This window comes from Ptychodera flava, chromosome 2 (assembly GCF_041260155.1).
Source record: "Ptychodera flava strain L36383 chromosome 2, AS_Pfla_20210202, whole genome shotgun sequence".
NCBI classification, from domain to species: domain Eukaryota; kingdom Metazoa; phylum Hemichordata; class Enteropneusta; family Ptychoderidae; genus Ptychodera; species Ptychodera flava.
The window spans coordinates 23,684,640-23,699,626 of record NC_091929.1 but is presented as its reverse complement, the minus strand read 5'-3'; the positions used below and the strand labels follow the sequence as shown (position 1 = coordinate 23,699,626).

Here is a 14,987-nt window from a genome sequence, read left to right as displayed (position 1 = left end):
AGCCAGCCTATTTACATGAATTCTTTTGGTAATTTTTGTCCCTGGTAGTCCACAGATAAAATGCTCTCATTTTTCTTCCAAAATATGCGATGACCCTTTGTTATGAAGTTTGGAGTCAGATGATCTAATACTGGTGTATGTTGGAGAAATGTCAGTGTTTCATAAATGGCATTCAAGATCTTAGCAAAAGTAAGTTTTGTGAGGCAAACGCTAGTTATTTATGCTGATGTTGTTGTGAAACTGTCTGTAGAGGTAAATAGATGAGGTATATAGAAAAAAGTATAAAAATGCAACTCTGTGGTTGTAGGATTTTGAGAGAGTTTAAATAGTACATACTTTTGCACAAGGATTGTACAGGTTTAAATTTGTTCGCTTTATTTTGCTATGGAGAGTTTCTTAGTTAAGCTCAAGATCAAGATCTCAGCAAAAGTAATTTTTGTGAGATAAGCTGTAATTTATGTTGTTAAGTATAAATTTTCATGAAGGTAGATAGATGGGGTATATTGAAATGTTTACGAATTTCACTCAAAGGATTTAGAATAAAATATCATAAGTGATATAAGACTTAAATCATATGTACATTTTTCTAATTAAGTTTGTATAGGTTTAAATTTGTTTCTTGCTTAGCAGAGTGTTGTACTAGTTGTATAGCTGACTCATGGTTACTCCAGCAGTAACCATGGCTGACAGTACGGATATGTGGAGGCAAGCCTTTTCAAGTTTCTTCACCTTTTCACTCTATTTTCGTGTATATGGGTCTTTACTCACCTTTGGAAACAATATGGTTGGACCAAACCATGGTTGTGAAAGTGCGAGGATGCAGGCCATACACTAGTATGCTTGGGGCTTTCAAGAGCAGCCATGCATGGATGCAGCCATTTTATAAATGCTTATGTATGATGCTGGCAGCCATTTTGAAAATGCTGATGTTTATATGGGGCGGCCATTTTGAAAAATACTAATTGTAGGTATCTTAAGGGGTATCATTTATGATGCTGACCGTCTTGATTGGCAGACCTTACTTTGATGTCCACCCAAAAGATGATGTAATGTACAATGGCCTGTCAGACAGGCAAGCAATATTACGTTGAAAGTATTATTCAAATGAAATGTAATCAATTAGGTTCATTTTTTTGACAAGAGTTTGGTGAACACCAGCAGCTTTTTGCTCTAATCATGAGTAAACTAGACGTCTTTAGGATCAGAACTACAATGCATGGCTTTGAGCGCACACGAGTTAGACTCTGCTCTCTGTATCCGTAGGTGTGTGCCTTCCCGGTACTGTCAAACATTTCTGAATAATTATACACATGTACATACATGTATGTTGATGTAGATGTTCAGGAGTCACCGTCAGCTTTCTGACAATGATTCTAAGAGTTCAGACAACCTGCTTTCCCTTCACAAGTTTTACTGGTATCTATACCCAAAAACAACAATACTAATTGTGGATCTACTAAGGGATAATATGTTTTACTTAATCTGACTGCATGTACCTTAACTTGCATTTGACTTCCAAAGTCACATAAACAAGAATGGAATTATCAATTTTATCAAACATTGATATAATCATTGAAATTTAATATAGCAAGTTTAATTTTGTATAATTGAACCCTACGACACTGGTGTTAGATTTAGTAAGTTCCAGCATTTCATATTGTGTTTTACATGTATAAAGATGCTATTGTATAATAATTTCATCAGAATTAAATTGTTACCATAAAAAATATACTGTATGATATTTCATCTGTGTTACTTTACGTCCCATGTTCTCATTGACAGTGCAATCATTATCTGTGTAGGATGTAGCATTTTGTGATGATCTGTAGTTTTGATATACTATATAGGTTGTTTTGAGGCTCTTTGCGAGAAACCCTGTCTGGCTCTATGATTTTGAAATTTGAGCAGAAAATGTTAACTTTGCATAAGGAGAACATGAACTGTGATACGCTAGCGACACATGATGCCATGGACTTACAGGAAATCAATAAAAAACACTAACATCAGGATTCTTCATGAGGGAAATTTGAGGAGCCACCTCTGGTTATTTTGGCCAATGTATTCATATGTTAATAACCACACAAAAGAAGCAATTTGCATAACACAAGAATATGCAAGTGAGATATTATGATGTACATTAATAAATCCTCTGTTTTTCCACACTATTGACCCAAGACTATTTTGTATGTGCTTACTCGTGCCAGTACATGCACAAAAACACATGGGAGATGCAAACTGACTAACATAGGTTTGTCTTGCTCAAACTAGTCCCTGTTTTCTTCAAGTCAATATCTATTTTACCAAATTATTGGGCTCCAAGTCCCATCTACAGCCAAGCACTAAAACAGATTTTACTTTCATGTTTAATTCTATATTTTTTTCCATGTATGCAATGTACATATATTGTCAAATTTTCAAAATCACGCCACTAGGGGTACTTTGTTTGGGGCTACTGGAGCCAGAAAAGGACTCACTAGTTTGCACTTTTGTTAAGCTGATATGAGGCGATCCACTTCACAGAACTGGTCTTCACCTTTTTGTTTACCTAATATGTATAGAGTAGGGAAGATAAGGAATAAGCCATTTGATGGTACACGAAGGGACAGGCAGCTGAAAGATCTCTGATAAAATTTTGGTAAGCCGAATGGAGGAAATACATATCTGTTAAGTAGAGAGAAAATTAAATCTAGAATTTTGAAAAACAGACATGTTACATAAAGTAACTTAAATGAACCAGTTTCTGTAGCCCCTACACCTGAACAGTGACTTACTAAATAATTTGGTATGAGATACTGTGTTATGTTTTTTTCACACGCATCAGATCAGAGTCCGTGTGCGAGATTTTTTAACGTCACGAAAAAGACCAGTATCAAAGAGATAAGTTTGATTCACATAAGCATTCACTGATATTATTCAAAAAAACCCCTTCAAGTTACTCAATAATTTTAACATAAATGCCAAATGGGTGCGGTGTGCTTCAATGTGTGAAAGTCTTCAATCATTTGACAAAATCTTATGAACTATCTCACATCCTAAACATGGACGTTTTGAACACATGAAACGCAGGGCTCATCTGTACCAAAATTAAACCATATTTGAAGGCCACACACATGTCAAAATCCATCCCCTCACTCCTATAATGCATGGGCCCAATTATACCTTTTACATCTATGAAATGAAACTAGGTTTGAAATTTCCCAGGAGTTAATGTACTGTAGGTGTAACTGAATTCCCTAGGTGGCTGGGTGCTATACATTGTGAGTTCGAAACCCATCAAGAAATTACTGAATTTACTAATAATAAATGCCAGAACTCATTTGTTTGACGTTTGACCTTTCACATGTTTACAAATACTTAAAAACAAATCCTGGGCATCAGGTGCTTATAGCACACATCTGCAGTACGAAATTCCATGAACATGATAGATGTAATTATGTTTTGCCATGTTAAGTCAATTTTGATATTGCAAATTAGTGTGCACAAACTTCAAGAGGCACCAAACATTATTAACCAAGGGAGTCGTTCAAATGTTTATATGTAGTAGTACAATACAATGTTTTACGAGGCTCTTTTTAAAATTAATGGGATTGTAATTTTCAAAAAAAAAACAGACTGTTACTTTTTCTGAGTTCTTGAAACTGCAATCAGCAGCAAATACCATTTGCAGGTTGTCATTTTTTCGGCAGCAATATTTTGATTACATGTATATCAGAATAATTCCTTTTTGAGAGGATAATAAATTGCCATTGCAGTTTTGACACATTACATACGATACTTCTATTTGTATATGGACTATAATACGCTTTAAAAATAACCAAAGGCGATATTTATTCTCTACATATCAATTACGTTTTAATGTTGCTTTTTATGATGATCAGTGAATGTGTTGTCAGGATAGAACAATAGACAATAACGCATCTCGGAAAATATAGTTTTGCTCTCTACCTTTGCATCTTACATCGTCAGAAATCAATGCATTACATAATGTCGTCCAGAATTCACTGCATTTTGGCAATCGACACGATAATCGTGTCGATAAGTGCTAAAATCACCTTATCGACACGATCATGATAACTTGCGATTAAATGCAAATTTTACACTTACGAGGCCATTTTGCTGCTTTGAAAGTTGGTATTCGCACTGCAACGGTGCAATTAGGAATTCAAATTTCTTATTCGCCCCGCTGCCTAAAATCAAACATGATCATCGTATCGATAATCATTTTTTTGTCTTCTAGACACGATGAACATGTCGACTGTCGATTGTGAGATGTTTGGCTTACCAGCACAATGATTGTGCAAATAAGCGGAAAATGTTTGTTATCGACACGTTCATCGTGTCAATAAGTGAAAAAGACACGTTTGAAGACACGACCATCGACCATCGTGTCAAAAGGTAAGCAGGACGACGTTATCAACATGATAATCGTTTTGATATGGGCGACCAATTCACTGATGTGCACAACATCCGAGATATGCCATGGCGTAGTATCGTCCTGTTAATTACAGTGACACCATCTCATTGGAAGGTGGAACATCCGGTGAATGCTCGATACCAACAATGTTGACACATAGTATTGAGGAAATGGGCGGCCAAACAGTTATATCGCTCACAAGACGTGTAAAACTTTAAATATGAAATATTGCTTGACAGGACGCCACAAGAGCTGTGCGTGCGTCATTTCCCTATTTGCATGTCATGATCTGCCCAAAGCGATCAGGCACCTTTCGGACCGCTGTTACTAGGTGGCGCTATTTACTTTCTGCATATCAAGGGAACGGTAAACAAAGACATCCCACAAATCTGGTGTTGAGGACGCTCTACTTCATAGATGATAAGGTAAGAGCCCCGTCATTTTTGCTCACGTTTTCACACACGTGAGCATATGTTGCAGCGATGTCTGTCTGTCTGTGTGTCTGTGTGTCTGTCCGTCTGTCTGTCTGTCTGTCTGTCTGTCTGTCTGTCCGTCTGTCTGTCTGGGTGTGTTCTCGATATCTCAAAACGGCTCATCAGATCAGAATCAAATCTGGTACATAGATTCAGTTTGCAAAGGGCAAGAACTGATTAGATTTGGGTGTGTGTGGCTTGCTTACTTTATGCAATTATCAATGATTTTAGAAAAAGATACTATGATACAACATTGAAAGTCATTAAGCATTTTTACTTTAGCCAATTCCTTATTTGCAAATTTAATGAACTTTCCTAATTAAGGATATTTATCTGTCTTGACTAGACCAAAGCTGACAAATTGCTTTGTACATTAAAGATACTATGATACGATATTATTAAAAGTCATTTAACATTTTTACTTCAGCCAATTCCTAATTTGTATATTTAATGAGAACATTTCAGTCGATTCCTTATTTGCATATTTTAATGAACATTCCTGATCGGGGATATAGAATTAATCTGTAGTGAATATTATTCGTTATGTTGATCATAACACTTTCAATGAAGTTGCAAACATGTGGCAAAGGTTCAAATTTACACATAACTGCAATATATAATGAAACACGTGAGCATTTTCAGTTCATATCTGGTGAATCCAAAGTTTTACTTTTGCATATGTCACAGCGATGTCTGTCTGTCTGTCTGTCTGTCTGTGTACTCAATATCTCAAAAACGGCTCATCAGATCAGAATCAAATCTGGTACATAGATTCAGTTTGCAAATGGCAAGAACTGATTAGTTTTTGGTGTGTGTGGCTTGCTTACTTTTTGCTCATTTGCATAATTAATGATTTTAGAAAAAACGGATATATATTGACAACGGCTGCACACAATTTAGATGAGATTTGCTACAAATGTTGATCACACCAAGATATATCAGCTGTGAAAGATATTAAGGGGTGACATAAAAGGTAATGGATAATTTGCATATTTAATGAACTTTCCTAATTAGGGATATATATCTGATTTGACTTGATCAAAATTGACAAAACTTGGTATGTATATTGAAGATACTATGATTTAACATTATTGAAAGTCATTAAAGCATTTTTACTTCATCCAACTCTTTATGTACATATTTAATGAGCTTTTGAACTAAGGGATAATTATTTGAATTGACTTTACCAAAAATATTGAAACTTGCTATGTACATTAAAGATAATATGATATAACATTGTTGAAAGTCATTTAACATTTATACTTCAGCAAATTCCTTATTTGCATATTTAATAAACTTTCCTAATTAGATATATATCTGAATTGACTTGACAAAAGTTGATGAAACTCACTATGTAAATTGAAGATACTATGATATAACATTATTGAAAATCATTAAGCAGTTTTACTTCAGCCAATTCCTTATTTACATATTTAACGAACTTCACTAATTAGGGACATATATCTGAATTGACTCGACCGAAGTTGATGAATCTTGCTACATATATTGAAGATACTATAAACAACATTATTGAAAGTCATTAAACTTTTTTTCTTCAGTCAATTCCTAATTTGCATATTTAATGAATTTCCCTAATTACGGATATTTATCTTTATTGACTAGACCAAATTTGATGAAACTTGCTATGTACATTAAAGATACTATGAAACAACATTGAAATTCATTAAGCATTTTTACTTTATCCAATTCCTTATTTGCAAATTTAATGAACTTTCCTAATTAAGGATATTTATCTGTCTTGACTAGACCAAAGCTGACAAATTGCTTTGTACATTAAAGATACTATGATACGATATTATTAAAAGTCATTTAACATTTATATTTTAGCCAATTCCTAATTTGCATATTTAATGAGAACATTTCAGTCAATTCCTTCTTTGCATATTTTAATGAAGTTTCCTGATCGGGGATATAGAATTAATCTGTGGTGAATATTATTCGTTATGTTGATCATAACACTTTCAATGAAGTTGCAAACATGTGGCAAAGGTTCAAATTTACACATAACTGCAATATATAATGAAACACGTGAGCATTTTCAGTTCATATCTGGTGAACCCAAAGTTTTACTTTTGCATATGTCACAGCGATGTCTGTCTGTCTGTCTGTCTGTCTGTGTACTCAATATCTCAAAACCGGCTCATCAGATCAGAATCAAATCTGGTACATAGATTCAGTATGCAAATGGCAAGAACTGATTAGTTTTGGTGTGTGTGGCTTGCTTACTTTTTCTCATTTGCATAATTAATGATTTTAGAAAAAAAGTGTATATTGACAACTACTGCACACAATTTGATCGGGTTGGTCAAAATCGACAGATATGAATGCCCAAGATCTTCATACCTTCTCTTTTTCATTAACAACACTATCTTTCCGATGTGGACTAACCTCTGATAAGTCCACGGATTAGCATAATTAGTTGTGTTGACTAATTAATTACAGCATGTGTGTATGAGAGATATACGTCCTTGTAATGGAGTGTAAAATAAATAAAGGCTAGGTTAGGTTATATAACCATTTATTTTATATACTCCGATCAGTCAGAGCATGAAGAAAGGAGAGAAAATGATAGAGAAAACAGCGTGAAAAACTCAAGAATAGTTTTTGGGTCGCCTGTGTTTAGAATCAATCTGTGGTGAATATTTTTCATTATGTTGATCATAACACTTTCAATGAAGTTGCAAACATGTGGCGAAGGTACAAATTTATACGTAACTGCAATATATAATGAAACACGTGAGCATGTTCATTCATATCTGGTTGTATATGATGCAGTGAAAGACAGCGCTGGCTCTTGTGTAAAACTTTTAGCATGCATATGCAATTCCGGATCCATGGCCTGCTTCAGGGTGTCCTCATTAGGCTGCATTCACAAAAGGGTTAGAGGAATCGCGATTGAAATCTTATTTTTTATTCAGATCTCCCCTCAGTACTCAAAGATGTTCACAGTCCCCGCCCGTCTATATGATCAAAATTCTTCAACCCCATTTGTCATATAGCCGCATATTTATTAGGGATGCACACAAAGAATACATGCACATGTATTCGACAGTTCTGCTCGCAGACGTTCGACACTACTTGTTATCAGCAGTTTGTAAAGCCATATTCCTAGGCAAGTACTCAAATTGGTTCATTTTTAAACGCATCAGTGGACTTTTTCGATTTATCTGTCAAAGCCGACTTGAGTTAATCCAACTCTTGTAAGGTCAATGACATGTACCTGCTGAAGAGCACACGAAATGACGATCATGAAAGAGTATGCAAATTGTAAATTCCTGTCTACGTAAATCTATAAACGTTTTACAAAACAAACAATACAGGAAGGTTAAAATAATACATCAAATAAACGATTTAATTTTTTGGTGTAATACTGGCAAATTTGGTAGAATTAAAATAATTCAATTGAGTCACACATTTTTTCATTTAAATTAGAGTCTTTACTTTACAAAGTTTTAATTTTATGTTATTTTACGATGAGAAAGTGAATATTTAAAAAATCAAGCATGGTGACCCCCATCTTTTTTTGTTCAATATTTGATTATTCTCATATGCTGTAATTCAAAAATCCCTCATAACTTTGTTCAGTTTACACAACTGCGTTCTTGTTCTACTCCCTACAGCATGTTCAACTGTCCAGTATCAGCTTGCCAACACAGCCTGTGAGGTGAAGTTGAAATTTCGATATATGATTCATACCACATGTTAACATGAACTGTTTGTGTCTAGCTATTGAACTACAAGGACAAAAAACATCGTCGTTTCGTCAAATGTGGAGAGTTGTTTGCAGTGTTGCTTCGATTATCTCTATCCTTGTCGTTCTTCTGGTATTCATTTCTGCCAGGACACCGTCTTGGTTGGGGAATTAGTCAATATATAATTCCCCTACCGTTGAATATCGACAAAGAGCAATATATAAGTGACTTTCACGATTGATTACACACCCCTTTTACAAGGTCTCTGACCACTATTTCCAGATGAATCCATGATGAGACATAGCCCAAGTGTTATCACGTCAGTAAATCACAAATTTCAGAATTCAATCAAAGAATCATCTCTCACTCTAGACAGAGTGGTCGTTTGGATAAACTTGCAGTCTTGTTTTGTCTTTGTTAGATTTATCGTCTGCAGATTTCAAAGAGTTCCTTTGTCCATTAACATGGCCTGTTATACAGTTTCTTTTAAGTTGCCGTGCCCCTCAGGCCATTCAATTTCGTGTTCTTCAAGTTGCTCACTGTTCTCTGACGCTTGCGACGGCACGGTTCCATGCTGCCTGTTAACCTCAGTACCAAGTGACTTTCCTTGTTCAGAGGCGTTCATTGCCTCTTCAAGTGGAGCTGTGCCTGTTATCCAATATGAAATAGAATGGATATTACTTTTTCAGACAATTTATTTATGTAGAATGAATTTAAGCTGTTAATCATAGCTTGACTTTTGAAGTGAGGCACTGAAATTTAACGTACATTGTTCGGTAAATTGATACTGTCAGACTAAGACAATGAATCAATACGGTGGGAGCGACGAACTGTATATATAGACAGAATTTGGCATTGATATATAATTGCATGGCCATAAAACGTAAGGAATTTTATTTACTACCCTTCAAGTTGCCTTTTTATCTTTAATAGTTATAAGCCTACGAGTGTGTTGATTTCGTGTCAATTGTAATGTCATGTCACCATTGAGTGAAGTCAACCATTGTTGAAGGAACACTTCTCTCACGGGAGCCTTGCCATTTAGGCCAAGACCCCGTACATTTTAGTTTCTAAGATCCCGTGCATGTCTCTGCAGATCTAGTATATGTCGAAGTCTTAATTCTCAGAACATCCATAAACCCCATCTTGAAAACAAAACCCGAAAACGCTCTAGTATCACTGTCGGGTATCGATTTTGTTTGTTGAATGTGACTTGCAAGTGCAGTATCACGACAAAACTTAAGCAATAACGAATGTTTGATGGTTTTGATTAAAGGAAGCGTATTTTCCGAACAATTGGCGACAGATACATGAATGAATGTAATTGTAAAAACATGTATTTTGGATATGTAAGCAAATCTCAGACTAACTCATCACATTGTACAGTTTTTTCTACGGTACGTTAAATTGTCTCTTTTTGCTTATACAGGAGAGTTTTAATAGCAGACAGCGCAGTACACTTCACATTCTTGAAGAGGCTTCACTGTCTTCGGAGACTTTCGGCTCGACTGCATACGACTTCCTTCCGTTGTAATCAATACAGAGTGAAAGTGACTTGTATATTAAACAAACTGTGTCAATATTTGCACCTCACGACACTGACAAAATAGTTTGCATTTATTTAATTATACTGGCAACTTACTTTGATCACTGTATACAGGCATAGCAGTGGGTAACAGATTACTGAATTGTCCAGTTGGTAATGATACCATTGGGATTGGATGATAAGCATACATCTGGTGATGCAAAAACGAAGATATGAGGGTTGGAGTGTTAATAACGTCATTCAGATTGCGAACTAAATCCGCACGCCGTATCGCAGATAATACTGATGCATTCAAACGTCTTTACTCCAAAGAGCCCAATAAGAATAGTAAGGACAAGGTGAAATCCAAATATGTGTAACCTACACTTTCCGTTCAATGTGACGTGATCTATTATTCCTTCATCTGCAACTGATGCCCTAGAGTAAATTGTATGTTATTTTCTCGCAAAATACTATGTGACACTAGCTTTTTACAAGCAGTTGAGTTTTCGTTCCGACTTGAGCAGCTAATGCCTGTACAGCTAATGCCTCTCAGTCTGTGTGCATTTAAAAAGTTCACCTACCTCTGGTTTATGACAACACAGCGTTCTGCATGAGAACCCAGACGTGATGATTGCCAAGACTCCCTCCATAAGCGACAACACAGCTACCAAAGCATTTATGGATATTCGCTTAACCTGAAAACAAATAAAAGGATTAACCTGATCATACCCCTAGGCTGTTTTTGGTTTAAATACTTAATTTTCTTGTTCTGAACACATGTACATGTGTATTGAATGAACGAATAGTCATTAAGGTTGTGCGCGCGTCAAACTAAAAGGCTTAACTTTTTTCTCAAACTTTATCTAAGAAAACTAAAAAAATAGCCTAAGGCTTATAAAATTACGAGATAAACCAAAAATTGACAAAGGGGTATCGTGTAAATTTTGGTACAATAGAAATTAATATAGGAATTCAAATTCAGCATCAAAATGTACAAAAGTATACGGCAGATCAGAAATTATTGTGAATCTTGAGAGTCAGAATATATATGCCCGTGGCGCATTCTACTTTCAAAGCAACTAATTATTTACTGCTACCATCAAAATCTGTTCCTGCGGCAGATCCACGCTGGCTCCCGTTCGACGCTTCTGCGCTCACCGAGGCGGCATAGCCGAGGGGCAGCATCCCCCGGCTACTTAAGCTGATGAAAAACTGTCATTCTTCTCACTAAATACAGCCTGTGTTATTTTTTACCGTGGACGATATATCATCCCGATTTGTGACTGAACGTATACATTCTTGGAAAGATGTTGTTAAGCTGGTTTGCCATCACTGTCGTCCTAAACAACTTACCATTTCAGAGTGGTATAATTCTTCTAGTTCGGGCGGACGAGGTGTTGCTATATATCTTACATCGTATCGGGACATAAGGTAGGGTATATGTAATCCACAGTCGATTAACAATACAAGGGACAGTACCGCTGATATAATTGATAGCACTAACGATGTTATGATCTAGAGACAGAGAAGAAAGTCCGTGATACAATAATTACACTAGCATAGCAGGAATCCTCTCGTGTCACTAGTTTTAAGCCAATCCCCCCGGAGATTTTGTGATATTTTCACTAATGTGTTCGTAGCGTATAGTAGTTTGCAGCAATGTCACCAATATGTTGTGGCATTTAAGTTGCCTATGTCAAATTTGAGTTATTTAACTACTATATGTATATTGACTGGCAGTTTGAATACTGCTGAAAAGAGCGGTCCACAAAACACATCAGTGGCTAAACTTTCAGACAGGACAGATTCGGAAGAAAGAACATAACTTCTGGTATCTATAGCCGTTGTTCATGCTGTTGAGGGAAAGGCTAGTCTCTTAACGGGACACTTTGCCAATCCTATAAGCAGGAAAACTAACCGTATATAGAAACATGACACACAACATTCTATGCATCAAGATTGTGTCACGACATTGTTGATGTCAGAAGGTACGCGTATTTTCTTTTACAGCTTAACTGTCTTTGTCTCGAAATTCTACATAACTTGTACAATAAATTGGATGGTAACTTTTTGGAGGGTGCAGTGGTGTATATGTACTTACCCATGAATCGGTCTTCTTCCAGACGGAAAATAAACATGCAGCTCCAGTCAGTAGAAACTGAGGAATAATTGTACTTTTGCTATGGGTGATGATTAATTATTCTTCCACCCCCCCCCCATCCCCAAAGTTTCGCATTCGACCTGAGGTGGTTTAGTCTAGCCAAAGGTGGTTTTCACTTCTCATTTCTTGTCTTCTTGTTCTTTTTTGTCGAAAATTGTGATTTGAATATTTACAGCTGACTTTAAGCTTTCTTAACATGTAATATAATTTCTTGCGTGTTATTAATTGGAAATAAAAATGTAAATATATCATAGAATATATGTAGCCCCCTCAACGTTCGTTTTTTGTGACATCCATAAAACTCACTCTCGGGATGAGGGCGTGCAACACCTTCAAAGAGAGCAGTGTAAACTCACCAGAACTCCAGATGATATTGCGAGAATTGGTACATCTATACTGCAGGGCAAAATTGCAGCCGCTATTCCCACAGCAATGCAATCCACACCAAACTGGAGATGAATGACGCCAAATCCACAGGCCGCTTTGTGGGAGAATCCTGGACGCAACTTAACCATTCTGCTAAGCACCCGTGGCCAGTCGAAAAAAAGACAGGGAATGGTGTCTGTCGACTCCCTATCGCAGTGAAATCTAAAGAACGGACAGAATTAATTCTGTAATTCTCACAAAGCTGGAAAAGACATGAAAAAAGTGGCAAATGTACATTAATTTAGTAAACTCCTAATATGAGTGGCGGTTTGTATTATCCTTGTAGGTAAAAATCCCTACATAAATATAGACTTACACAAGTCAAAAAGAAAACAAAGCAAAACAAAAAGCAAAACAAAAGCCTAAAACCCTGATAAAATAGACCGAATGTTCGTAGTCGTGTTAAAAGTTTTGCAGCTTTGCTGACTACAAATTTAAATTTTAACATTTTCAGTGTACCCAACTCAAGCTCTTAACTACATAGTTACTGAATTATTGTCCCGAGAAAACGTTTGCCGTAAAATAATGTTGAAAGAAAAAGAGGCTACAGTTTATCATGTTCAGCATTTGAGCACTATCCCGAGTGGAGAGGCCGTGGTTTGAGGTAAGCATAACTGCCTACTGTTAACAAAGTTAGGTCTGCGCAGTCTCCATAAACCCACAAAGAATTAGGCCATGGTAAAATAGTACCCGGCAACAGCGTCATGAAAGGCGCTTTCCACTATGGTGACTCCCTGGGCCGAGAACTCCATTGTACTTCCGGGTTTAAAGTGGAAATTTTGATAGACGTATGCCCGATTTCGGGGAGGCAAGGACTCATTGTAAGCGACAAGTTCGTATTTCGAGTAGTGTTTCAAATCATTAACATACAAAACCATATACGTTGAGTACATACCTGTCGGACCGTAGCTACACACGGATCGTTGCGTTGTTATTCCACTCAAGCTCTTTGAGTTAATACAATTCCACATGGAGGGATTAAATTTCGATGTGCTTCAATCGGAGAGAATCTCTTCTCTTGGTTCAAGAGAACTTAACTCGTGGACATTGCAAAGAATACTTAACAAGGTACCATAGGTGACGTATATCAGCGTGTTGTTGTCAACGTTACTACTAATGGAGTTGAGGACGTGTCCTTGAGAGGTTCGCTGCTCAATTTAAAGTTAGGGGTGCCAAATATTTACACAGAAAACTTTCACTAAGTTAGGGATCCCAAAGACTAACACACAACACTTTCACAAACAGCCCGCGCCAAAAATTCGCCAATGTCGACATTTTTGTGCTTGTAGCACCTCTACTTGGGGTAGCTACACTATCTTACAAAAGCTACATATTCTTCATTACATGTATCCGATAGGATTCAATAGTAACTTGGTGATTTCGACATAGTCATTATTTGACTTCAACTTACCCAGAACTTTTTTCAAGTAGTCAATGTGGGATAATAAATTAGCCGTAATATGATTGACTAGGGAATCCGGGGGTTTTACAAGATTATGCAAGAAATATCTATAAGCCGCATAGTAGTGACTGAAATGTAGTTATTCGCCGTTTGATGATAAAATCAATTCTATTTCTTGGGGATTTTGGTCTGAGTTTGGAAATAAAGCATATTATTGTTATTTACAAATAAACCGTAATCTTTGGGAATGTAAATTATGTTAGAAGCATGTTATATAACATTTTAGCTCTAACAATGGACTATGTCCCTCGAGGAAGGTGACCATTTGCCGTCCTTACGTCGGGCAAACGATCAGCTGCCTTCGGGTACATAGCCCCCTGTTTAGGATATGGCGTATGTTGCATTTTAATCGCTATGGTACTTCCATCACCCGTCACACCTGTAGAGCACTGATCAACATTTTCCACATAGTCGAAATTCTTCGTACATATATGACAATTCGATTTTTCATACAGTTTGGTGCCACAAAATACGAGTAAGAAAGAAAAGTAGATCCTCGCCGTAGGTGGCTCACTGTTTAGCCGACACGATGCCTACAGGTCTTTAAGAAGTGAAGGCTAAAAGTTGGATAGTTTTCAAAGATTTGTGACTTCTTCAAATATGGTAAAAAATTATATTCTGATACTTTCCATAGGTAGATGGAGACATTGAAAAACGACAAAAGCACATGTTAGGTCAGCCAACAAAAGAGTTGTCAATAAATATATGATGACATCAGAATTCCACTATTTGCAAAGTATATAAATTGTTAGCATAGTGTATTTTGAAGATGTGGAGTTAGAAATGAATACGCTACTAACGTATAAGGAC

The 14,987-nt window shown here is 36.4% G+C and overlaps 1 protein-coding gene across 2 annotated transcripts; it reads right to left on the bottom strand.

The window, feature by feature from the left end:
- Nucleotides 1-7,805: 7,805 nt before the first annotated feature.
- On the bottom strand, nt 7,806-13,874 carry LOC139117334 (uncharacterized). 2 transcript variants are annotated; one of them, XM_070680354.1, is made up of 7 exons: nt 13,611-13,874; nt 12,646-12,877; nt 12,230-12,286; nt 11,482-11,643; nt 10,710-10,823; nt 10,243-10,336; nt 7,806-9,248 (listed from the first exon to the last, which is right to left on the bottom strand). In XM_070680354.1, exons 2-7 carry the CDS (start codon nt 12,802-12,804, stop codon nt 9,073-9,075), a joined length of 762 nt encoding a protein of 253 aa, XP_070536455.1. In that variant the 5' UTR covers nt 12,805-12,877; nt 13,611-13,874; the 3' UTR covers nt 7,806-9,072. The 2 variants fall into 2 exon arrangements, with proteins under 2 accessions (XP_070536455.1, XP_070536464.1); XM_070680363.1 differs by having other exon boundaries at nt 7,965-9,248; nt 12,646-12,917; nt 13,611-13,865.
- Between the last annotated feature and the right edge of the window lie 1,113 nt (nt 13,875-14,987).